A 24,644-nucleotide genomic window follows, 5' to 3' on the forward strand; every position below is an offset into this window, starting at 1 on the left:
CCGGGAGCTGCCGCCTCACCTGCCCGCCGCCCGCGGGGGCCCGCTGCACTCGAGCGACAGCAGCCATCCTGAGGCGGCGGCCAGGCCGCGGCTGGCCCGTATGCTAGAGACCGCGACACCCAAACATACCGCCCCTTCATTGGCTCTGCGCAGACATACCCATCCAATCCCAAGAAGGGATACTGCGCTCATGACAGCGCCGACTACAAGCCCCGAAATGCACTTCGTTACGTGACTGCCTCACGAGGGCGTTAAGCCAATCCTATCCCGGCTTAAAACACGTTAAGGAGAGCGCTGCCAATCAGAGCCCGCTATGGGAACGGGGGGGCTGCTGAGGCGCGAAGCTGTCGGCCGCTGTGGTGTGAGGGTGGTGGTCATGGCGGCGGCGCTGAGGGGGTGCGGGCGGGCAGTGCCGTTCATCGCCGTGCTGAAGCTGCTCCTGCTCCTCGGGGCTGCACTGGGCTCTGCCCGGGCCACGGTGTATTTCCAGGAGCAGTTTCTGGATGGAGGTTGGGCGAGGGCAGGGGGTTCAAGGGTAGAGGGGGCGGTGGGGCAGCTGCCGGTAATAACGGCTGTGAGTGTGTAAGCTGGTGGGGAGGGAGCCCCCTCCGCCCCTTACCGTCCTGACTCTGTTCCTGTGTTGTTGCTGGTGCTGACTGCATGGGACAGCCAAGTGGAGGAAGAGGTGGATGAATTCTGAGTACAAACCAGACTTTGGGAAGTTCAGACTCACTGCAGGGAAGTTTTATGGAGATCCAGTACTAGATAAAGGTATTTGAGTTTCATTCAAACTATGCCATGGGAGCCATCTCTAGAATCAAGGATATCATAGAATCCTAGACTGGTTTGGGTTCAAAGGGACCTTAGAGCTCCTCCCGCTCCAACCCCTGCCACGGGCAGGGACCCCTTCCACTGGAGCAGCTTGCTCCAAGCCCCTGTGTCCAACCTGGCCTTGAACACTGCCAGGGATGGGGCAGCCACAGCTTCTCTGGGCACCCTGTGCCAGCGCCTCAGCACCCTCACAGGGAAGAGCTTCTGCCTCAGAGCTCATCTCAGTCTCCCCTCGGGCAGGTTCAAGCCATTCCCCTTGGCCTGTCCCTACAGGCCCTTGTGCCAAGCCCCTCTCTGGGTTTCCTGTAGCCCCTTTAGGCACTGGAGCTGCTCTAAGGTCTCCCTGGAGCCTTCTGCTCTCCAAGTTGAGCAACCCCTTTGTATATATTTATATATTTGCATTTATAGGTGTGCCATGCATGGCAATAAAATTATTTTTTTCTTTGCAAATGGGGAAAAAATGTAAGTTTGATTATTATACTAGTATCTTTGCAGGTCTACAAACTACTGAAAACTTTAAGTTTTATGCCATCTCATCACGATTTAAACCATTCAGTAACAAAGGGAAGACTTTGGTCATCCAATACACAGTGAAACATGAGCAGAAGATAGATTGTGGTGGGGGGTATGTTAAGATTTTTCCCTCAAACTTGGACCAGAAGAAGCTCAGCGGAGATTCACATTATTACATCATGTTTGGTGAGTTTGGAGTTATTACTTCATTACTAAAATACTGTCACTGCTGTTGTGCAGTTCTTCTAAAGATGGTTGTGGAAATGGAGGAAAAATTGTAGAGGAAGGCTGTCTTAAAGAAATCAGGATGTTGTGACTGTAAGGAGATTTTCTGTCTTTTCTTGCAAAGAAGTTAAGAAATGCAAGGCATGTGATCTCTTTGTAGGGCCAGATATTTGTGGATCTGATACAAAGAAAGTCCATGTTATTTTAAATTACAAGAATAAACCCCATCCAATCAAGAAACTGATCAGATGCAAGGTAAATACACATTTCAAGGATATATAAACTTTAAAATAAGCAAGTTACAGGGATATGAGGATGAAAAAACAAAAAGAAACTATTGCAAACATGTAATACCTTTGAGTGTCATCGTATCTTCCATCATATTGATTTTCGGACTTCAGATATTTCTTAGTTGATAATATGTTTGCAATTTAATCATTGCATTTCTAACACCTGCTACTGATGCAGGATGGAACAGGGTTGCAAGGGTGCTGCATGTTATTAAAAATTGTATATCACTGAGTGTTTTAACTGCAACTTTAATTCCACATTTCCTAGTGAGAGGGCCCTTTCCTTTGATATGTAGACACTTGGGGAATGCAGTATTTTTTCTTACTACTCTTTATGAAAAATCCATTAGAAATTAGGAGTATAAGTCTGGTGTGAGGCAATTCCCAAGATCTGTATTTAAGGTTCTTAACAAATGTTCTTTCTTTAAAAACTGCATTCTTTAAAACCCAGGTTGATGGCTATACCCATCTCTATACTTTGATTATAAGGCCAGATCAGACTTACAAAGTAAAAATTGATAATGAAATGGTTGCATCTGGCAACTTAGAAGATGATTTAGATTTTTTGCCACCCAAGAAAATTAATGATCCAGCGGTGAAGAAACCAGTGGACTGGGATGATCGAATCGAAATTGATGATCCAAACGATGTCAAACCTGAGGTAATTTGCTCTCCTTATTCTGCATTGCTGGGTGATTTCATTTCTACTGCCTGCATGTTTGATGTAGTTGAACTGTGCACTAGTTTTGCTTTCTTAATCTTTTTAAAGGATTGGGATGAGCCTGAATACATCATGGACATGAGTGCTGAGAAACCTGCAGATTGGGATGATGCTGTGAATGGAGAATGGCATTATCCTAGGGTCAAGAATCCTCTATACAGAGTATAAATAATTTTGTAATCTTGACTACATATAACACTTTAAGGAACTTTTATTTGCCTGACTTTATTCAGAACATGTGGTTTATCCTAGGGGGAATGGAAACCAAGGCAGATTGATAACCCAAATTATAGAGGAGTTTGGCCTCATCCACAGATTGACAATCCAAATTATTCACCAGACTATAGCATCTACAGCTTTGAAAATATTAGTGTCATTGGACTTGATATCTGGCAGGTGAGATGCCTATAGTGAAAAATAAAGCAACTTTTCTTTCACTGAGTATATACCAACCTGTTTATGCTTTGCATAGAAACATTATCTGTTGCTTTTGGATCTGACGGACCTTTGTCTTTAGCTTACTTTTATGTAAATATGTGTACAGAATTGAAAAACCTGTAAAAGACACTGATCTTCTGTTGTAGTTATTCTTTGGATGATAATCATCCACAGGTAAGTGAGGGGCCTAAAATAATTGGTGTGAATACTGTGAAGTCTGGCTTATTCCATCTGTCTTGAGGTCCATAACTGAAGCTTCAAGCAGCTCAGTTATTCCTTTTTTTCTTTTCCTTATTCCTTCAAAGGTGAGAGCTGGCACAATTTTTGACAACTTCTTGATAACAGATGATGAGGAATATGCAGAAGACTTTGGTGATGAAACATGGGGAGAAACAAAGGTAACAAAAACTTCTTGTTTCTGTTTTGGTTCTGTATGACCACATTTGAAAAATGCCCTGTTGGGTCTGATCAAGAACCTCTCGGTGCCCAAAAATGGCATCTTAATATTAGGGTCCTGAAAAGGAAATGTACATAAAGCAGACTGAGGAAGAGCAAGCGAGAGAAAGGGCTACAGAAGAAAAGTACTTTGAGCAACAGTTTAAGAAGAAGCTAGAGAGAAAAACACAATCTGGAAGGGACAGAGCAGAGAAGAACACTGACACCAAGACAGAGCTTTAATTGGCATTTGAAAAAAGTTCATATATTTTCACTGAAGTTACTTAGGAATATTTTCACTGAAGGATTTTGATGTTTGTTAACCGTGTGTTGAAATCTGCACCAGTGGAGTTGTAGCAAAACAGGGTTCTTAAAAAAAATTAGCATTGAATTTTGTGACCAGTTTCCATTTAATGAAAAATACAACAGAGTTAAATTATCTATAGAGAAGGTTAATTTTTTTCTTTTTTTCTTAACTGCTTTTCTTTACACTGCTAAGATGTGTTAGAAACACCTGTAATAAAGCACTGTGTTTTGGAACAGTTACATGTTAGTGGTTTCATATGAAATGTAAAATTCATGCTCATTTTTTGTTGAGGAGATACCCTCATAAGCTTTTTATGGTATTTCCTTAGAGGGTTCAGCATGTCAACTGCGTGAAGCGTGTTTCACAGCATACTTCAGCCTAAGGAGATCAGCTCTGCTGAGCTGCCGCAGTCATTGTGCGCCTGTCAGAGTTTCACCCGTCACCGAGCTGCGAATGCACCGTGGCTGCTCTACCGTGGCTGCTCTGCCATGGCTTATCCGCTGACAGAATGTTCTAGTGCTCTGTGGTGGTGTGGGGCTGAGTGACAACAGGCTGTCCATCCGCAAATCTGTCCTTAGGAGTTCAAATGTGTTCAGACAACTTGTATTTTCCCCCCAGTTAGGGTGGTGAGGCGGGAAGTTGAAACCATGATGTGTCTTTTTCTGTCTGACCTGCTCTGTAACTCACTCTTGTAACTTGTTCCGTCACTTCCTTCATCCCTTCTCATGTCCTCTTGCTCTTTTACATTTCCTTTTCCTCCCCTATGAACTAATGCTATAGATTTAGCAAAAACTGAGGCCAGGCTTCCAGAGCCGTGGTTTTGCATTTTCCCCTGGGCTGAGCGAAGTGTGTGGTAAGGAGATAAGGAGTGGGAGGATCTGTAAAAGCCCAACTGAAGCTGGGTGGCTTTTGCCTGTGGAGTGACTGAGGTCAAATTCTTTCCCTTCTGCTTGTCTGGGGGCTGTCCCCTGTACAACAGTTCCAGTGATGCTATGGGTTGAAGAACTTTGACAGCTATTGAAATACGCTGCAGCAGCAGTTGTCCTGTACTTGTTTTCCCCTGAACAAATTCCTGATGATTTATTTCTCATATGGCCACAGTGATTTATACACTGCTGTAAATGGGTTAAAACTTAAACAGGGGAAGTTTAGATTGGATATAAGGAGGAAATTCTTTCCTGTTAGAGTGGTGAGGCACTGGAATGGGTTGCCCAGGGAGGTTGTGAATGCTCCATCCCTGGTAGTGTTCAAGACCAGGCTGGATGAAGCTTGGGTAAGATGGTTTAGCGTGAGGTGTCCCTGCCCATGGCAGGGGGGTTGGAACTTGATGATCTTAAGGTCCTTTCCAACCCTAACTATTCTATGATTCTATGATTTCTTCATTTTTTTTTGTATTTGATGCTAAAAATGCAGTCACAGACCGGAGGGAGCTTAGCTTGAAGTCCGTTTTGACAAGGTTGAGTGAAGTAAAATAACTGGGTTTATCCAGGAGCAAGCGGGATGCAAGTCCATTAGTTACCTGGAGGAACGCTCCGCAGGGTCTCCCCTAGACCTACTTTGTCCATGCCGTAGGTAGGTCACCGCCAGGCAGCTGGCGCACCGCCGTGCCGGGGAGCGGGGAGGCTGCGGGAGGCAGGGACTGAGCTCTGCGGCCGGACTGAGCCGCGGGAGCAGCCCCGGCTTGGCGGGGTGGGGAACGGCTGCCGGGCACAGATAAAGCCGCGCTCGCTTTTGTGCCTGGGGCAGGGGAGCCTCCGGAGGCAGGCGACGAGCGGCAGCGGCCCAGCAGGCCCCAGCCCGGGCCGCGCGGTGCCAGGCGCGGCCGGGGCCTCCCGCCGCCGCTCGCCCCGCCTCCCCCCACCCCTCCCGCCCCGGCCGCTGCCCGAATCAGTGGGAGGAAGATGGCGGCGCTCATCCCCCTCAGCCAGCAGGTAACCGGCCCCGCCGGGGGCGGCTGAGGGGGGAACCCGGCCCTCCGGCCCCGGCGGTTGAGCTCCGATCGAGGAACAGGGACCGCGCCCGCCCCGGCGCCTTCCCCTCCCGCAGGCGGGTGTAGCCGGGGCCGGGTCGGCGCTGGGGCACAGGCCCTGCCTCTCCCCGCAGCCGGGGGGTGGCTCGGTGCGCGGCGGGAGCGGGTCGGTGCGCGGCGGGGAGCGGGCCCCGGGCTGGGGCGAGCAGCCCCCGACTGTCCCCCGCTGTCGGGCCGGGGCTGCGCGCCGGCTGGTTCTGGAGGGGCACAAAAGGCGCTGGCGCCCTCCCCTCATGGAGGCCCCGGAGCTGCCCCCCGGGGAGGGGCAGGGCAGCGGTGAGGCTCTCGGATCGCTTCCCCTCCCCGAGCTGCCGCTGCCGGGTTCGAGCTGCGGGGTTCCCGCTGGTGGTGGTCGGAGGTGCGGGGCTGGGCGGCAGGAGGGTGGGCTCGCTGTGTGCTGAGCCCCCGGCTTCGGCCTGCTCGTCACCATGCCTGTAACACGGGGTTAAGGCCGCCTTTAGCTGTCATGACTGGACTTAATGTCTGGGAGGTGCAGGAGCAGCGCAGCCACAGGCGCGGGCAGCCCAGCGGAGGAGCCGGTGGGGAGGAATGGGAAGGAGGTTTTCAGCAGACGGCTGGCAGGGGGATGAGGCTTCTGCAGGGAAGACCCTGAACCTTGGAGGCTCCCCCTCAGGGAGGGCGGCATGCCTCCGGGAGAGGCTGTCCTGAGCTCTGCTTTCATGTTTGGGATCCTTGGGGAGGTTGTTGTTGTTACAAGGCTTCTGATAGATGTCTCACCCAAATAATCTAAACCTGACCAGTGTGATCGCTGTTCATTCCTGTTTTACGCTCCTGTGAAGACAGTTAGCTTACTTGTTTCCTTTGAAACAGAAGCAGTGGCACCTCTCCACCTCCCAAGGCCTTGAGATGAAAACTGTTTTCTCCACCGTGGCTAGGCCAGTCAGGAATTCAGAACAACTGCTCTTGGTAGCTGGGATCGTTTAAACCTATTTCTTTTTAATAATGGGCTTTTATTTGTGATACTCTGAGAGTGTATCTTTACACTCTCAGAGTATCGGTGTTATGCGATGCTTGGGCAATATTTAATTTGTCTTATTAAGAGAGCGCACTGCTTTCTAGCTTCTGAATAGCAGTAAGAATCCCTATTAGCGTCTGTTGAATTAACATGTTCAGAAATGTCTGAAAACATCCATGCAAACTGTTATCCAAAGTTCTCAAGTGAAGTAATGTGGTGCACAATATATGTGTGACATGAACTCTGGACTGGAAAGAGTTTTGTTGTTGTGGAACTGCAAGAGTACATTGGTAAAAATATATCCAATATCTCTCGTGCTGGCATCCTGCTCCTGTGTTGTTTAAATTCCAGTTGATGCTTGAGAGACTGGCACCGATGGTATTTTCTTTTGTATGACATGTTGAGGGAAAAAGGACCCCATTCTGTGAATGTATCAGTTATTTTGACCTATTATTTTTCAGCTCATTCAATGGAAGCATTCTAGTGTTAAAACTTCTTTTACTGTATTGAACTGTCAAGAATAACCTAGTGGTAATCAGGGCAATAAGCAGGATTTCCCTGGAAATTGATGAACTTCCTCTTTTAATAGCCTCAAATTCATGTTTCCTGTAGAGAGATGTGCTAGTTATAATACATGACAGAAGTGGTATTAAAAGGAGTAGGAGAGGTTATATGTGTTGTAATGTTGGAGTATATTCACTCAGAAAGATATAAAATAAGACTGTTGCTATCAACATGTTAGGGTTATAGTCAGTACAGGTAATTCAAGCATGTGAAAGCGCTCAATGGTATTTGTTCTCATAAATGAATTTTATTACGCTTCTATTCCTCTATGAGGTTACATTTTTATTGTGTTTTTATGAATGAGAATTTAGATGTCTAACAGTTTGCAAACTGTTTAACCTTTCAGCTCTTCATGCAAAACCAGTTGAAGAGCAAGCATGTAAGATCAGTTCTTGGAGTTAGGTCCCGTTTTGGTTGTTGTTGTGCCTTTGATAACTTTATTTCCTTGAATATTTGGTCACCTTATCAGTGGTCTTTCCGCTGTGCCAGGCATGTTCACCCTACAGCCTTTGGAGGTTATGGAGTATTATGTTAGAGGTATTGGGGCAGCGCAGATCATTTGGTAGCTCAGTCTCTGAGACAACTCGGGATACTCAGCAGGTAGAGTAATGGCAAAGGTAATCTGAGGGCAGCAGCAGCCTTCTTTTTGCTCTCATATTTGTGGAACACCGTGTTTTTCCCCCTTTCACAGTACCTATTTTCATCCATCATAGGATGTGACAAGAATGGCTGAGAGAAAATTATGAAACAGGAGCACACCAAGGAAAATAATTCGTCTGATCCAATGTTCTTTATGGTCCTGAGGTCACCTCAGGAAAGAGGGCTGGTAGGAACTAACTTTATCAACTGCTCTGGTGGCAGCATCTTAACGCCTGCCTTTCCCCAGATCTGCATTAAGGGACATGGAGTTGTATCTCTGTGTGTAGTGTGCGCCACAAATGCAGAGTACCAGACCTGCTGTGAGAGTGCAAGTTTGAGACTTGAACTTCAGATCTGTACAGGAAATCAACTTAGAGGTCAAACAACAAGGAACCAGGGTTCTGAAGTGTGTCTTTGCGGGACAGTGTGGAGCGTTGCTCATCAGTGATGTTTTGGTGTGATGGAGTAGGTGTAGAAACCAGAGGGTTGTTAAACTGATCTGCTGTATAACAGGTTATAGCCTTTGACCACTCATCAGCTACACTCTTCAACATGTTTGTCTCTGCCAGCACTGACAGAATCTTGTGTAGGTTCTTCGTCAGCAGATGTCATCCAATTACTGAATTCTCTTGAATGATAGTGCTGGAGTCAGACATGGTGATGGGTGGGCAGGCAGCTATTTTTATCACTTGAGCCCATTTTGTCTGGTCTGCTTCATCACAGAGATGCAGTCATTTAGGTAAATCGGTCAGAGAGGCTTCATCTTTGTCAAACACTGAGTATCGAGTGAGGAAGTGCTTTCCAGCAGCACTTGCATGAATATATTGCTGTAGTCGAAACTTCACAGCATTTAAACACATCACCCTGGATTCCTGCCACCTCTGTCAGGTAAGTCAGCTGTATGTCACAGCTGACAGCATTGAATGAGGATGACAAGAATGCCTGGTGATGCGATGAGATGATTCAGTACTGCTAATGGAGTGGTATCTTGGTACGAATCCAGTCTCTGCGTGCTCTAGGATACTCACAAATCAGTCACAACAGCTTGTAGCTGCTCTTTGGCTGGCTTCTCTCAGCTTTCTGGTAAACAAGAGATATATAGTTTGGCTAAAACATACTAGGTTTTATTCAGAGTTGGACATACTATTTCCTACTTCCACCTTTTCTCTGCATGATGTGTTTCCTGGTCTGGATAGGAACTCAGTGCTTATCTATGGTGATCATTTACAAGCCAGCAAAAAGGTGAGTCAGGTTTATGAGTTCTCATCACAGCTTGTTGCTTCTGAACTGTCCAGCTTCTGGAAGAGCATGAGCTTCTAGAGGGTACTGATTGATGTTGGAGAATGCAGCAGCTTGTTTTGTTGATGGGTGTAAGTACATGTCAGATGTTTAGGAAACTCTTCTGAAAATGCATGTTTTTCTAGCCAAGTAGAACTTTTGATCTTCAAAGAGTTGATGTTTGCTTGTGTTTGGTTAATAGGGGTTAGTTATTTTGGATAGCCCATTAAGATTTAGCATGTTCATTGTAAACTTACAGAAAGATTCCCTTTGTGTAAAATAAAATGTCATGGTCTTCGTTGGTCTTTTATTTCATCATATTTCTGTCTCCCTTCCCCTCACTCTAGGCAGAAAGTCTGGAAATCTATGTGGATGACCATTTGGGAGATGATATACCAGTCATAAGAATTAGTGTGGAGTAATAGTTCGTCAGGTGTCTGACTTATGTCCTGTAGGTGGAGAGTAGTTGTCCCAAGCAGTTTCAACATCCCTGCATCTCGCTCGTTCAGCTGTGTTTATTGGGTTGTTTGCCTGGGTTTTAAGGCCTTTGGTTGCTCTAAGGGGTGACTTGTTTGAGATGGGATTGTAACGCTTTTGCTCTTGGCATCGAGGCTGGAGAGTGGTGTGGAGGTAGAACCTGCACGTGGCTACAGCTCCTGTGGCAGTTGTAGGAGGCAAGTGAGAAGATGGGTGTTCAGGCTTCTGCCTTTCTTGGCATTGTCGTTCCCTTTTGCTTGGAACATTAGCAAGAGGGAAAAGGAATCTGCTTGTTTAGTATCCCGGAAAGTCAGGGCCTACCTTTGTGTCTGCTGCTTTGGTGTAATGCAGAGGAATCCTCAAAAAGCACTGTCAGGGAATTGTAGCATCCCTTAAGTAACCATTCATTCTATTATGGTGGTTTTATTGTTTCAGTTTAAGATCCTGGTCCTGGAAATGCATAAACTCAGGCATATTTTGATACCAGAGCTCTGCCTATGTGTCTGTGTAATTGCCTGCTGAAAGTATTCCATAAGTATGGATACAGTGCAGGAGATAAGTCAGCATTATGTTGAAATCTCTGCCTTTGTCATGAGTAGTTCTCAAACTGTCATCTGAAATACCTTGGCAAATAGTTCAAAGGTGCTTTACAAAACCTTACTACCCTTTAGTGTTGTTAATTACAAATGCAGGTGTGTTTGAATGCTGTTTAAGCGGTGACAGTAGTCTGTTGGCTGCAGGTTTTGAGGGATCACTGTTATCCACACTTAGAATTCAGGTATCCAGTTAGGAACACAGCAAATTAACATACCATTCTATTCATTGAATAGAATTAATACACAAAGTACTATACACTTTCCAACCCCCCATCAATCCTGAAAGGTGGCTTGTCTGTGATTGAAGTTTATTCTTTGTTTTCTTAATATCTCTCTTGTTTTTCAGTTTACTGGGAATCCATTATATGAAACTTACTACAAACAGGTAGGTTCTTTTAAAAAACTGAAATGCAGTTTCCTCTTCCCCCAGATTTCCCTCTCTTGCCTTTCCCCATTGCAGTGCTAAGCTTCTGTAAATTCTCTCTGCTGAGCGCTAATGTGTGCTTGTGTAACTCCTTTTGACCTAGAGACGAGACATTTCATTTCTTGTCTCTGCTTTCATCACAGCCATGCTTCAATTGAATGTGAATTTTTATCTTTCAGGTAGATCCAGCATATACAGGCAGAGTTGGGGCAAATGAAGCTGCACTGTTCCTGAAAAAATCCGGTCTCTCTGATATTATCCTTGGGAAAGTAAGTTGAGGGAATTAAATAGTGCTGTAATTATCCACACACTTGCTTGAGTGAAGCTAACATTGAGCAGAAGGGGTTTGCAGAAAGGAATTTGGTAGAATGCTAATCAGAGCCATTCAACATTATGTAAACCACAGATTGGTAATAGCTCCAAGGAATTGTTCTGAGTTTCTTAGGAATCTAAAAGGAAAAGATTGTCTTTTGTGTAACATTTTACTTGTTAACTTGGGAATTAGATAATTATATATCATAACTTGGAAGCTGCAACAAACACATCAAGGAGACATGCAGGATGAACTGCTGAGCTAAGTTTTATTTTAATATCACAATGGCTTTTATGTTGTATCCCCACAGATATGGGATTTGGCTGACCCAGAGGGTAAAGGATACTTGGATAAACAGGTGAATTAAATGTTCCTGTAGACCTCTTGCATTATCTTCCACAGATTAACCTTGTTTCAAGAAAATCCTGTTACCAGTAGGAGTTATTCTTACACATTTGTAGGTTTCTGTTTGCAAGGGGAGTTGGGTTTTTTTGTAACACTGCTCACATCCAAATATTACTTAGTGAGGCTGCTGGAGCAGTTTGAGTCTGATTTTCTGGCTGTTTTCTAAATAATCCATATGTGTGATACATAGATACATAGTCATAGGGTCCCAAGTACAAACTATGATTTTTAAGATCTGTTTTTTTTAGAAGTCTTTTTTTTTTTTTTTCCATGAAAAAATATAATTAGCATTAGTAAAAATGGCTTGGAAGTTACTTGTAGGTGAAATGTTTTAAACACATTATTAGTTTTAAGAAAACTTGTTGCCATTTTTAATGTCAATAATTTGATTATGGGAAAGTCCTTAAAATCTACCTTTGAAGTTTTCTGCTCTGTGTTCCGTGTTACCGCAAAGCTTTTCCTGAATCATCTTTAAAAACAGTGGGGTACTTGTCAGTATGCAGTGAACTGGATGAGCCATACATCTGTTGTTTCTGTACTTTACTGAGTTGCACGTGTACAGTGTTAGTAAAAATCATTAATGGTTATTGGAGACTGATTTAGACTGGTTCCTTTTTTAACAGAAACCACTCATTTTTGTAGGGTTTCTATGTCGCATTGCGCCTTGTCGCATGTGCACAGAATGGCCATGACGTTAACCTGAGCAGTCTCAACTTGACTGTGCCTCCTCCTAAATTTGTAAGTAATATGCACCTAAATGTCTGTTTGTATTATAGGAGAACTAAGGCTTCAGTTGGAACACTGGAATAATCTTCTGTTTCATAAATGCCAAACCGTTAACCTTAAGACCGTGGCTGCCATAGTCCTGTCACAGCAGAACTGCTGCTAGTTTAACTACAGTCAGCTTGCTCAGGAAGCTGGTGGGGCTAAACTCTACATTTATGAAAAAAGAGTTTGTAGTAAAGGGCATGACGGCAGCTTTGCCTGTGTAGCTGCTGTGTTACCTCCTTCAGCTTGCTTTAGTTCTGTGTTTGGGTACCTAATGCACCTAATGTCCTTGTTGAAGTGCTTTAATAGTATAAATCAGTATGACATTTTTTTATTTAGGTACATGTGCAGCCTTTATCTTTATTTCAGTGCAGTTAAGCTTCATGTCCATAAGCATCTCTTAGAGCAAGCAGTGAGGATTAGAGACAGAAGTGTAATTTATATGTATATACGTGCATAAATAAAAACTTCTTTGATTTTTAGCACGACACTAGCAGTCCTTTGCTGATCACTCCACCTTCAACAGAGACTCACTGGGCTGTTAGGGTAAGTGTAAAAGGCAGCACATTCCATCCATTCTTTAAAAGTAAATGTTTCCTTTACCTGTAATTTTCCCAGTGAGAGTATATTGTAGCAAATAAATTTCCCATTTCAGAAGTCCTCCCTTTCTAATGACAGACTTTTGCACAATAGAGAACATTGAGCTGTAGTTTTATATTTGAAATAAGTATTAATCAAGCCTTTGGGAAGCCCTGGTGTGATGTTTCTAAGACACAATGAATTTTAATCTTCTGCCTGGATTTGCTCTGAAATCCTAGACACTTTCATGTTTGTATAAAGGAGCCCTACTGAGAACAGCAAAGCATTTCACCAAATCCATCCTGAAGTATTAATTTAAAGCTTGAGTTCGTTTGTTCTAATTAGTAGTCAATGATGCACACAATGTATGTCATCGGGGGAAAAAAGGAACTTTTGATACATACATGAGGATATTTGTATTTAGTTAATTTTCAAATGCAAGCAGTTTCCAAAAGGTAGAAATTTAATAAAATAACTTTAATGCTGCCTTTTTTTTGCCTTTTTTGATGTAGTTGCATGTTGCACTTTCAAGTGGGAAGGAAACTCTGGGGGAAGAATAGTGTTTAGCTCTACAGAGCTTGTCAAAGTTTGTTTAAAATCTGGTCAGCAGCATTTTAATCAGAATGCATTGTCCTTTTAGAACACTATAGAAACACACCTTCTGTGCTGCATGTTAAAATCTCTTAGCTATCGTACCCTTAGCTTTGAAATCCAGCTCCATGGGTTTACATGTAAATACAGCATGGTGGCAGTTGCAGAAAGCTTGGAAAGTTAGAATGAATACTTTACTGACCAGTCTTAATTTCTTGCAAGATCTCATTTTCAACACTCACACAGGCACACTTTTTTACTTATTCAGGCTATTTCTTACCAACTAGGTGGAAGAAAAAGCAAAGTTTGATGGTATTTTTGAAAGCCTTTTGCCAGTAAATGGTTTACTTTCAGGAGACAAAGTAAAACCAGTACTGATGAATTCAAAGCTACCTCTTGATATCCTAGGAAGGGTAAGTATGCTGTTTAGATTTAACTATTCTCTATTTAGCTTCTTGCAGTTGCAATGTTAAATATTTAAATGTAGCTTACAAACATGGATCAGGTTTTGGCTGTGGAATTACGTTGAGTGCATGCTATAATGCAAGAACAGTAAGTAGGTTTTGAAGTCTTCCACTTAGAAATAGGAATAATAGCATCAATTTGGGCCCTGGTGTAGGTTGGCTTCATTATCTCTATTCATTTTAAGAGCTGGAAATTTTTACTTAGGTTTTTTTCAAAACAAGAAAAAGCTTTCCTGAACCATAATGGCTTTTATATCATATTCCGCTGTTTTGTCATTTTTCCAAATACAAGTTAACAGACATACCATTAAGTCTATCCACTGTTTGCACAGGAGAACACTTTAAAACATCCTAGTTTATTGTAGCTGTCAAATTGTCAAGTAGTTTTCTTTTTTCATGTATATTTATAAATACTTCTGAGATGTGAGTTTAGTGCATCCACTGCATAGTTGCAAAGGAATCAAACCTTAAAGTATTTTTTTGCTTCCATTTAAAATATGTATTCTTTAATGCTTTGCGTATTGATAGGACTGAATACATTCTATTTAAGAGCCATATCTGTGTATACGTTAATCTTCTCAGGAAGAGCTGCCTCTTTCTCTGTATTATCTACAAAATCTAAATACAGCTTGTTGTAATTCTGTACTTGAATATTGTGAAGTACTCGTCCTTGAAAGGCTTTGTATTTTATCTTGCCATTGCCATGCTAGAAATTTAGGAAGCTTTGCAGGCAAGACAGGGGACTCAGGAAATGGGCAAAGGACTAATGAGCTAGCTTAAATTTGTACTGGGGTCCAGAGATAAAGCTGGGAGGAGAGTTCAGATGGTTGAGCCTTGGTCTTAATTCTCTGTCCACTCTGCTATACTGTCAACAAGTCATATTGATGATGAAACAGTGCTAGCTGATGGCTGAGTATTAGAGTACCCAAAGTTTTGTATCCTTCTAAATCTCCTGCAAGTTTTGTTGACTGTACTTGACCTAATAATGAACTGCAGTTGAGAGATGCTTAAATTCTCTGCTACAAAAAATTCAGGGGGGTGGACAGTTTTGTTTGGTTTTGCTTTTAACAAAAAATTAAGACTAAAAATTGAGGAATGGAATGCAAATTAGAAGTTTATTGACTTCTCTAAAACACTTTCACTTTCTTGTAAGATAAAATTGGGCAATCTGCTAACCCACACCTGCTGGACCATTCTGAAAGCCACCTCTGGATGTTTTTAGCTTGATGATTCCTTAACTGCAACATAGAATGATGACAATCCTGCCTGTGTTGCACCCAGAATTTGTTGGAGCCAGTCAGAAAACTAATCTAGTCTGTTAGCTAGGTCTAATATAACTAATGCAGTCTTCACAAAAACTCTGTTAAGAGTCTTTAGGGAGTATGCTCAATATGATGATGTTTAACATCAAGAGCACAAAGTGTAACTTGTTCTCTAAGTGATTTCTTGTATCATAATTGCTGTAGGTCTGGGATCTCAGTGATATTGATAAAGATGGTCACCTGGACAAGGATGAGTTTGCTGTGGTAGGTTGCTTTACATTCTCCATTCACAGTGTGTCTCTTAGAGCAGATTGCTCAGTTTTTACTCTCAGGAGCTTTGCAGCTTTCTCTGCTCCATTTGGTTGTTCTAATCTAAATTGTTCATGTGGAGCTATTAAATGATCTTTCTCAGATGTGCTGACTCTTGCCTATGTCACCAAGATTAAACTTTTTGGAATTAAAATGAAAATGATCTGCTCTGGTTTGCATCTCTAATCTTACTGTCCTTGTTTTAGTAAGATGTAAATGACTGACACTGGAAAATCTTGTAGCTCTTCCTTCTAATTGTTAATGTTATCTGACCTTTTTTGCCTTTGCAGGCAATGCATTTGGTATATAGAGCTCTCGAGAAAGAGCCAGTTCCTTCATTATTACCCCCTTCTCTCATACCACCTTCTAAAAGAAAGAAGACTCCTGTCTTTCCTGGTTCTGTTCCTGTTCTTCCTGCAAGTCCTCCACCAAAAGACAGCCTCCGCTCTACCCCATCTCATGGCAGTGGCAACAGTCTGCACAGCACAGAGAGTTTGTCTCCCAAGCCCAGCATTAAGCAAGCACAGGTATAAATCTTTTTTCTCTTTTTTAAAATCAGCAAACTGCAGGTAAAAATAAACCTGCTTTTTTATTTCTGGGTGGTTGTTGGACAATTTGGGTGGAGGGAATGAAATGAGAATGGAAAGTCGGGAAGAGAAGCAAGTGAAGTTTAGTCAGTGACCATGAGGCAGCAGATCTTATGGGGAATTTTCACTTTTCATTGAAAGTGAAAACACAGAAAGGTTTCGCTCATGTGTCTGCTTTAGTACCAAAGAATTCATAGAATCATAGGGTGGTTTGGGTTGGAAAGGACCTTAAGATCATCCAGTTCAAGCTCCCTGCCATGGGCAAGGACACCTTCTGCTAGCCCGTGTTGCCCAAGGCTCTGTCCAGCCTGGCCTTAAACACTGCCAGGGATGGAGCATTTGCCACTTCTTTGAGCAATCATTATTCTGCCTACTAAAGCTCCTGTGTTATTAGCTTGAGGACTTAGTATGCTTAGTTGGTCCGTATTTCTAAAGACTGAATGCTTTCCAAAGCATTCCAAAGCAAGAATGTTTGTCAGTATTTATAATTCAGATAAAAAGGTATTAAGCTAAAACATTCCTAGGAAAAGGGGAAATACCCACTTCCCAGTTAGATTGGATTGTGCAAGATGTTCAGCACTTCTGACTCTGAATAGTGTCACATATACTCAGTGTGGTGATAAAGACTGTTTCCCTTCTCTTGAAAGACAAAACTTTGTTTTCCAGCCCTCTGTGAATTGGGTGGTACCAGTGTCTGAAAAGGTGCGATACGATGACATCTTCTTAAAAACAGACACAGACATGGATGGGTTTGTGAGTGGCCAAGAAGTAAAGGACATTTTTATGCACTCGGGTCTCTCTCAGAATCTCCTAGCACATATATGGTAAGGATTCCCTAGTAGCTCTATTTTCGTAACCTTCTGATCTGGGAAGTTGGATTATCCAGCCACACTTGCGATCCTAACATCAAAGAAAACCCCAAAATCCAAACAAAAACCACAGCCTCATTTAATTGCCCTGTTGCTGTACTGTGGTATTTGAGCTATATGGAAAAATAAGGGAGAAATTATTTCTTACTTTGCTTTCTGGGAGGGGGGAATAGGTCAGTCTGTGAACTGTAGTTGTTTTTTTTAAGTTCTAGGGCTCTAAATAGTTTCTCAGGTAATGCTGTTCTATTCAGTTAATACTGAATGGCTGATAAAATACTGCTCTCTTTATGGAACTCTCTCACTAGAATAAGCAGGCTCTGATGGAGCTGAATCAAAAGGAAATTACATATATGTGTGTATTTCAGGCTTCTTGTTAGAGGAGAAATAAGCTTTTCTTGTTTATAAGTATGATCTATTTTTTACTAGGGCTTTGGCAGATACAAGACAGATGGGAAAGCTGAGCAAAGATCAGTTTGCATTAGCAATGTATCTCATCCAACAGAAGGTCAGTAAAGGGATTGATCCTCCACAAGTGTTGTCCCCAGAGATGATCCCTCCCTCAGAGAGGAGCACTCCCATACAGGCAAGTCATTGATTATTTGTAGATAATACTGAGCTTTTGTGCTTTGAAAGTAATGAGCTTTGAGGTTTTTGTAGTATTATGGTCAAAATTGCCTTTTTTTCCTTATCTCCTCTTGCAAAATTCTTTAACATGTGAAAATATACATAAATTTTTTTAACACAAGACAGTGAGTAAAGAAAAATGCAGTAGAATATTCTATAAATAAAGGAATAATTGAAAATACTCCTTTGTTATAGAGAAAGGTTGGGGTTTTTTAACTTCAGGGAACTGTTTAAAGCTGATTTAGTGAACTGTCCCCTCCTGTAAAATGTAAAATTAAATGGCTACATGAAGAGTGGTGACCTCTTAGTTTCTGGGAATTGGTGGGTTAGGGTTAGGACTATATGTTAGGTTATAGGACTATATGTAGTCCTATATCTTTCACTGTTAGTACCATTTTTACTGGATCATCTAATCTTTTATTTAACCCTGCTTTCTTCCTTTCCTCAGTAGTGTGTTAGTGTATTTCTGAAACTAAAATGAATAAATCACAGAGTCATGGAATGGTTTGGGTTGGAAAGGGACCTTAAGGTCATCCAGTTCCAGCCCCTTGCCACAGGCAGGGACACCTCACACTAGAGCAGGCTGCTCCAAGCCCCGTCCATCCTGGCCTTGGACACTGCCAGGGATGGAGCATTCACAACTTCTCTTGGGCAGCCTGTGCCAGTGCCTCACCACTGTCATAGTAAAGAATTTCTTCCTTATACCTAACCTACATCTCTCATTTTCAAGTTTGAGCCCATTACTCCTTGTCCTACTTCTGTCATGTCAATATATTCATCTTTTCTATAAATTATGTAGTATTTTCCTTTACTTTTTTTGTTTTCCCTAACCAGAAAGCTTTTGAGCTTCTAAATATATTTTAATGATTGCTGTTGCTCTGGTCCTTTTAAGGTTTTTCCTGTATCCTTTTTCTGCAGACTCTGTCAGGTTACTTGACCTCTGTGGGGACTGAGATCTCAACACTAACAGAAATGCGTCGTGTGAGTAATTGTAACATCCAAAAGAATGCAAATTGGTTTATGTACACTACTTGTAACTTTAAAAAAGGTCTTATTTCTACTCCTCCTGTGTCTTTGCTCTTGTGTTCTGTGGCATTTGCTCTTGGCATGACGATAGTATCACAGTAGTGTGATGTTCCCGGTGTTGGCTGTTGAGCTGGTGATATTGCTTCCTTCAACAGCTCGCGATGCATTGGTCTGTCAAGAAGTTTTCAGTGTTAGCATGTTAAAGCTGTTCATGTGCTAGTTCCCTGAAGCTGTGTGCAGTAAATATACGTTGATGTGAGAGCTTTAAGCTTTCCATTATTTTCAATTCACTGTATTTTTTTTTTTCCCCCATCTAGTGTGGTTTTAGCTGAATGTAATGTGGAATAAACTGTATGCTACTATGAACATAGCAGATCAGTTTTCTGTTCATGTGGAGCAATGAACTTTGTGATGATAACCAATGCAGCAGCTCCCAAAGAATTTTGCAGATGTATTTTATGAGGATTGTGTCCCACCTTTGTCCTCAGCCTTTCTAAAGGCAAATCTTCTGTAAGAATGTGGTGTTTTAATAGACTGTTTCATTCTTAACAGGATAGTTCAAGTTCCGTTGGATCAGGCGAATTTACAGGCGTGAAGGAGCTGGATGATATTAGTCAAGAAATTGCACAGCTGCAGAGGTAATAGTTGTGGACTATTAAAGGAATTGTGGAGTAGGAGAAACACAGAATCATAGAGTGGGTTGGGTTGGAAAGATCCTTATGATCATCAACCCCCCTGCCATGTGCAGGGATGCCTCACACTAGACCATGCTGCCCAAGGCTCTGTCCAGCCTGGCCTTGACCACTGCCAGGGATGGAGCATTTACCACTTCTTGGGCAACTTGTTCCCATGTCTCACCACAGTAAAGAATGTCTTCCTTATATCTAACCTGAACTTCCCCTGTTTAAGTTTAAACCTGTCACCACTTGTTCTATCATAAGCATAACTGATTTGTATGCACCTTTACTCATTTAAAGAATATATCAGAATATGGGCTGGCATTTTTGACTGTATGGTGTTTCCACAATAATATTTAATTGATGTTTGCATATGCATGTGTGCGTACATTATTTAATCATGAATACATGTACTTGTTTATCTTACAGAGAAAAATACTCATTAGAGCAGGACATTAGGGAAAAAGAAGAATCAATCAGACAGAAAACCAACGAAGTCCAGGTAAAAACTCAGGATACCATTATTATTTCTCATTTAAATCTAAAATAAGATACAGGAAGTTAAGCATTCTTTCTTTCATCTTGCCGTGTGTTGCTTCTGGGCAAGTCTTTCCTTCTTTCATGAGATTCTCCTTTAACTCACAATAAAATCCTTATTTTCCTGATGCCCATCAGAAATGTTTTCTCCAGATGCTGGTTAATATAAACAGGAGATGTTACATGAACAGTTTGAAATGTCTTTTCTGTTAGTGCTTGACCAACATTAATCTAGGAAATCATTGGTCAAAGAGTATTGGTTTTGATAATTAGGATAGTTCCATTACATGTGCTCTGTGCCACAGTCTCTCTTCCATCCTGGGAGCACTGATTTGTTTCTGTCTCATAAAAGTTCCCACAGAAACAAAACATATGCTTGCAGGGAATAGCCTATATAACATAGCAAATCTTTTACGTTTTGCTAGCCTGTTTGTCTGTGGTTGATCATTCCTGTAAGACAACTGCTAAATATAAATTACAAACTCTGGAATTTTCCTCAGGAACTCCAAAATGATTTAGATAGGGAGACAAGTAACTTGCAGGAGCTGGAGGCTCAGAAACAAGATGCTCAAGACCGCCTGGATGAAATGGACCAGCAGAAAGCCAAACTAAAAGATATGCTGAATGATGTAAGGCAGAAGTGCCAGGAAGAAACGCAGGTGGTGAGTGTATGTTAATTCTGGACATGCTCAAGAGTCTTTTGTTGAAGGAAATTTTATTTAGTGAATAACCTTGCTTGGTTTATTCATTTTTACTATAAATGGCCGTTTCAGTGCTAACACAGAGGTCCAAGAAAGGATTTTGCCAGCTTAAATACTTTCATAATGGTCATAAATGGGGGGCAGAAGCAGGTGATCTCCAGGAGTCCCCTTCAACTTAAATGATTATTGTTCTGTGAATATATGAAAGATTTATTCAGCCTAATAGGGTAGCTGAGAAGCATTATTGCTGACCTCTGGGGCAGTCCGTGGGCAGTGGTGCAGATTTTGATCACAGTAGGTTTTCAGGGGTATATAATTGCCCATGTAGCAAGCCTGTTTTCTTAATGTAGAAAGTTGGTGTATAAGGCCATGTAAGAAAGTGTAAAAGGAGAGTTGTATGCAACTGAGTAATTTTAACTCATATTATCAGAGTTAAAAAACACCTTTATAATGCTTGGTAAATGTTTGAATGGAAAAGGAACTAAGTTCTGAAAATTACAAAGTAACCATCTAAGAAACACCTTTTAGTTACATTTGTAATCTGGGTGGTATTTTTGTGATTTAAAATATTAGTATTTCTTGCTGTTATTGAATGTCTTTTGCGCTTGTATCAAGGATTGCATGCAGTTCTTCACATTAAGTTCTTACTACCTTCCTTAGCAGTTGATAGGTTGGTTTACAAGTTTCTGCTTGTTATAGATTCATAATTTACTGAGTTACATTTATTTCAAATTTCACTCTGATTTTTATAATGTTTTGTTTCAGATTTCATCACTAAAAATGCAGATTCAGTCTCAGGAATCAGATTTAAAACTACAGGAAGATGACCTTAATAGAGCAAAAGCAGAGCTGAATCGCCTCCAGCAAGAAGAGACTCAGCTAGAGCAGAGTATCCAGGCTGGAAAAGTGCAGCTTGAAACAATAATCAAATCTTTAAAATCAACACAGGAAGAAATAAACCAGGTATTCATTGTAGTTTAAACTTCTTTTTTACGCTTCTTGAAAGGCTAAGAGTTGAGCATCACCTAGAAAGGTCATGAAGAAAAATACTGGCTCATGAAATAAGCCTGTTTGGTGCTCAGTAGGTGAATTTCCGTTGTGAATCGGGGAAAGTTCAGCTCTGGGGGAGGAGGGAAATGCAACTGTCTGTCAACCAGGTTTAACAAGAATGTGAGGATGACATTGTGAATGCGTAACAGACTAAAGTGGTTTTCATTGCTTAGGCAAGAAGTAAACTTTCTCAACTTCAAGAGAGTCATCAAGAAGTCAATAGGAGTATAGAAGAATATAATGAAGCTCTCAATGGGATTCATGGTGGCAGCCTGACGAATTTGGCAGACATAAGTGAAGGCCTTGGCCAGACAGAAAGGAACAATTATGGAGCTATGGTAAAAGTATAAAAAACTGCTGTTGTTTGGTGTTTTCTACAATAATTAGGTTTGTGACTTGCACCTAATCTGAAGTAGTGAAGATGTTTGTTTAGTTGGCTTTTCATATGTTAACAAATACCATGATCCCTGCAAGGTAGCAGTCTTCAGTGCAAGGCAGGGCAAAGATTTTAATGCTGGTGGAAAACCTGATTTTTAAGCTTTGGATTAGGTCTTGTGCTAGGATTTTGTGCCTGCGTAGCTGTAACGGTATGGATATGGAAACAAAAAGAAAAGGTCACGTTAACCCTTGATAAGTAACCTGTTGCATCCTTAGTCTCAGGAGGTAGGACTTTGTTTTTACAGATAAAGTGTAATAAAATGCGCAGCAGAAGAGAAGTTGTAGATTAGAAACAATAATACATTGAGAGGCATGGTTTAAAACACTTAGGTGCTTAGTTTCTGTGCTTGCAGGGCTTGCATAAACATTTATGTTTAATTTCCAGTAGAAACTTCCAGATGTTTCTCTTATTTGCAAAACCTAAGAATCACTTACTGGAAGAAAACTCCAGGACATGTTCATAGTAAATGTTTTAAACCATCATGCCCCCTTCCTGTTTCTTAACTCTTCCTTCCTCTTCCTCCTCTCCCCACCTCCCTCCACTGTTCTGAGAAGTATTAGACTTCTTCCTTTGCATCTTGTAAAGGGATGAGGAAATACCATGTCTTTCTAGTACTGGGGGCAGTGTAAGCGGGTGGTTGTTACTAGGTGTTTGTGTTGGTGTTGAATGGCTTTGTCAATGGAGCCCAGTTGTACAGGTGCTGCATGCACATATGGCTACTGGGGCAAGGACTGGTTTCATCTGAGACCCAAACCAGGCAAAAGACAGGGGTATCATGACAAAGGAATGCAGTGAAGAGGTTTCATAACTTCAGTTTGCTATTTGTTTGTGCAGGCTGTATTTTTGTAACTTTTCAAAGCTGGAGGGTTGGCTTCTGCTGACAAACCTCTCATGAAGTGGTGGGGGTGACACTCCTTCTGCCACGTAATACTTTGTACCATGAAATCAGTACTTAGACCTTTGAGTTCAAGAATGAGCTAACAAGAAGCAATCTTAACTTCTCAGTAGTAATATCTTGTATTTGAAGTCCACAAATGCTGTGTCTCCTTTTAAACAACTCTCTTACCTGCAGCTGAGCTGCAAAATAACTGGGAGAGAAAAATCTTTTGGTAGTGCAGTGGTTGGGGGTTGGTTTTGGTATTTAAATATTTCAGAATTGAACATAGGAATACAGGCAACAGTTTAATCTTTTTTGTTGCATGTATTGGCTGTACAACACCTTTTGATGTTCTGCGTGGCCTCAGGTCGCGTATTTTTTTCTATGGTGTAATTATTTCTACTTAGAAGCCCCTTACTCAGAAAGTTCTTTAGGAAGTAATTATTAAGATCAGTAAACAGGAATCAAGATAACATAAAATTTCTCCTGAATGGGTAACTGAGCATTTTTACCATGGGAAGTTGCTGTAATGTTTCTCCTCTTATTTTTTAGGATGATCCATTTAAGAATAAAGCCTTGATGTTTACCAATAATACACAAGAACTGCATACAGACCCATTCCAGTCAGAAGATCCTTTCAAATCGGATCCGTTTAAGGGAGCAGACCCTTTCAAAGGCAGTAAGTGACCAGTGGCTCTCCTGAGACCTTGAAGATCAATTTTTGAGTAAATGATCTTTTCAGAAAGTTTAATCATATTGCTAAATAATGGATAAAACAAGTGATTTTTCTATTCTGCATAGGTGACCCATTCCAGCATGATCCTTTTGCAGAGCAACCACCTGCTCCAGCAGGTAATGGCCCTTTTGATGACAAGACAGATACGCTATAAACAATTCGTAGCCAAACACAAGGATTGCCAAGGTTTTCCTGGCTTCAAGTTTTTGGTTTGCATGTGGGGAACATAGAAACCTGATAGGGCGTGCATGTGAGTGATTCAGCGTCAATGTCAATAACGTGCATGTAACTCTTTAGTTCCATAACCTTAATATTAAACATGTACCTGTTCAAACTTAGTAAATATCCTGTTATCTGAGAGTTTATCCGATTTACCAAATTGTTGTTTGGTTTGATAAGAAAAATCCCATCAGTGAGTATGAGGTGGAATGTAGAATGGTTCATTATGGACACGGTAGGTGCTGTGTCTATTTACCTTTTCATACACTCCTAGATCCATTTGGAGGTGACCCATTTAAGGAAAGTGACCCATTTCGTAGTTCTGCCCCTGAGGATTTCTTCAAGAAGCAGGTGAAGAGCGACCCATTTACCTCAGATCCATTCACAAAACCCCCCACTTTACCCTCAAAGGTCAGTAATTTCTCAATCTACACAAAATAACTTCTTTACTGTTTCCAAGCTTATTGTCTGAAAGGAACAAAATACCACAAAATACTTTTCTCCTAACTGCTGAAGTATCATGAGTTCCGTCCTTAAAATTGAAGTATGGATTGCTAAGGCAATCAGCAGTTTGTTCTCTCCAGTTCCATGATAACATTGTCTGTTCACCGTGAAGATGCAGTTAGGTGGATATTTCTTTTCTCTGTTGGGAGTTTCAAGCTGCCAGCACCCACTCATCCACACCATTACCTCCATTCCATCGCTGTTTCTGTTTGTGCAGTCACATAGTGAATTGGATCGAGGCACTGATCTGGCTAAGGGATTACTGAGCCACCAACAGACAATAGAGCCAACAGAGTGGAAGGACTGCATAGAACACGTTTGTCAAATGTATAGTCACAGTTCTTAAGCTGTCCTTATGTGTATG

General features: G+C 41.7%; 2 protein-coding genes across 6 annotated transcripts in view; both read left to right on the plus strand.

Annotated features, from left to right (window-relative positions):
• The first annotated feature begins 291 nt into the window (after positions 1-291).
• Positions 292-3,994, plus strand: CALR3 (calreticulin 3). Its single transcript, XM_061466892.1, has 9 exons — positions 292-359; positions 670-771; positions 1,327-1,530; positions 1,730-1,824; positions 2,311-2,520; positions 2,629-2,742; positions 2,833-2,976; positions 3,324-3,416; positions 3,529-3,994. Exons 1-9 carry the CDS (start codon positions 314-316, stop codon positions 3,694-3,696), a joined length of 1,176 nt encoding a protein of 391 aa, XP_061322876.1. The 5' UTR covers positions 292-313; the 3' UTR covers positions 3,697-3,994.
• A 1,581-nt stretch (positions 3,995-5,575) lies between these two features.
• The window catches only part of EPS15L1 (epidermal growth factor receptor pathway substrate 15 like 1), a 43,489-nt gene continuing 24,420 nt past the window's right edge, over positions 5,576-24,644 (plus strand). For 2 of the 5 annotated variants that reach the window (XM_061466883.1, XM_061466886.1), the window contains exons 1-19: positions 5,576-5,691; positions 10,666-10,704; positions 10,923-11,012; positions 11,367-11,414; positions 12,104-12,199; positions 12,713-12,775; positions 13,687-13,812; positions 15,330-15,389; positions 15,725-15,961; positions 16,688-16,845; positions 17,317-17,473; positions 19,093-19,178; positions 19,647-19,719; positions 20,255-20,416; positions 21,221-21,418; positions 21,679-21,843; positions 23,374-23,500; positions 23,623-23,673; positions 24,051-24,187. In XM_061466883.1, coding sequence (XP_061322867.1) covers positions 5,662-5,691; positions 10,666-10,704; positions 10,923-11,012; positions 11,367-11,414; positions 12,104-12,199; positions 12,713-12,775; positions 13,687-13,812; positions 15,330-15,389; positions 15,725-15,961; positions 16,688-16,845; positions 17,317-17,473; positions 19,093-19,178; positions 19,647-19,719; positions 20,255-20,416; positions 21,221-21,418; positions 21,679-21,843; positions 23,374-23,500; positions 23,623-23,673; positions 24,051-24,187 — 2,103 coding nt within the window. In that variant the 5' untranslated portion in view covers positions 5,576-5,661. Of the gene's footprint in view, positions 5,692-10,665; positions 10,705-10,922; positions 11,013-11,366; positions 11,415-12,103; positions 12,200-12,712; positions 12,776-13,667; positions 13,813-15,329; positions 15,390-15,724; positions 15,962-16,687; positions 16,846-17,316; positions 17,474-19,092; positions 19,179-19,646; positions 19,720-20,254; positions 20,417-21,220; positions 21,419-21,678; positions 21,844-23,373; positions 23,501-23,622; positions 23,674-24,050; positions 24,188-24,644 lie in introns of those variants that run through there. The other 3 variants (XM_061466885.1, XM_061466888.1, XM_061466887.1) reach the window with 3 other exon arrangements.

Source organism: Pezoporus flaviventris, unplaced genomic scaffold (genome assembly GCF_033815535.1).
Source record: "Pezoporus flaviventris isolate CSIRO_AGI_PZ_B2104156 unplaced genomic scaffold, CSIRO_AGI_Pfla_v1 ptg000043l, whole genome shotgun sequence".
NCBI classification, from domain to species: Eukaryota; Metazoa; Chordata; class Aves; order Psittaciformes; family Psittacidae; genus Pezoporus; species Pezoporus flaviventris.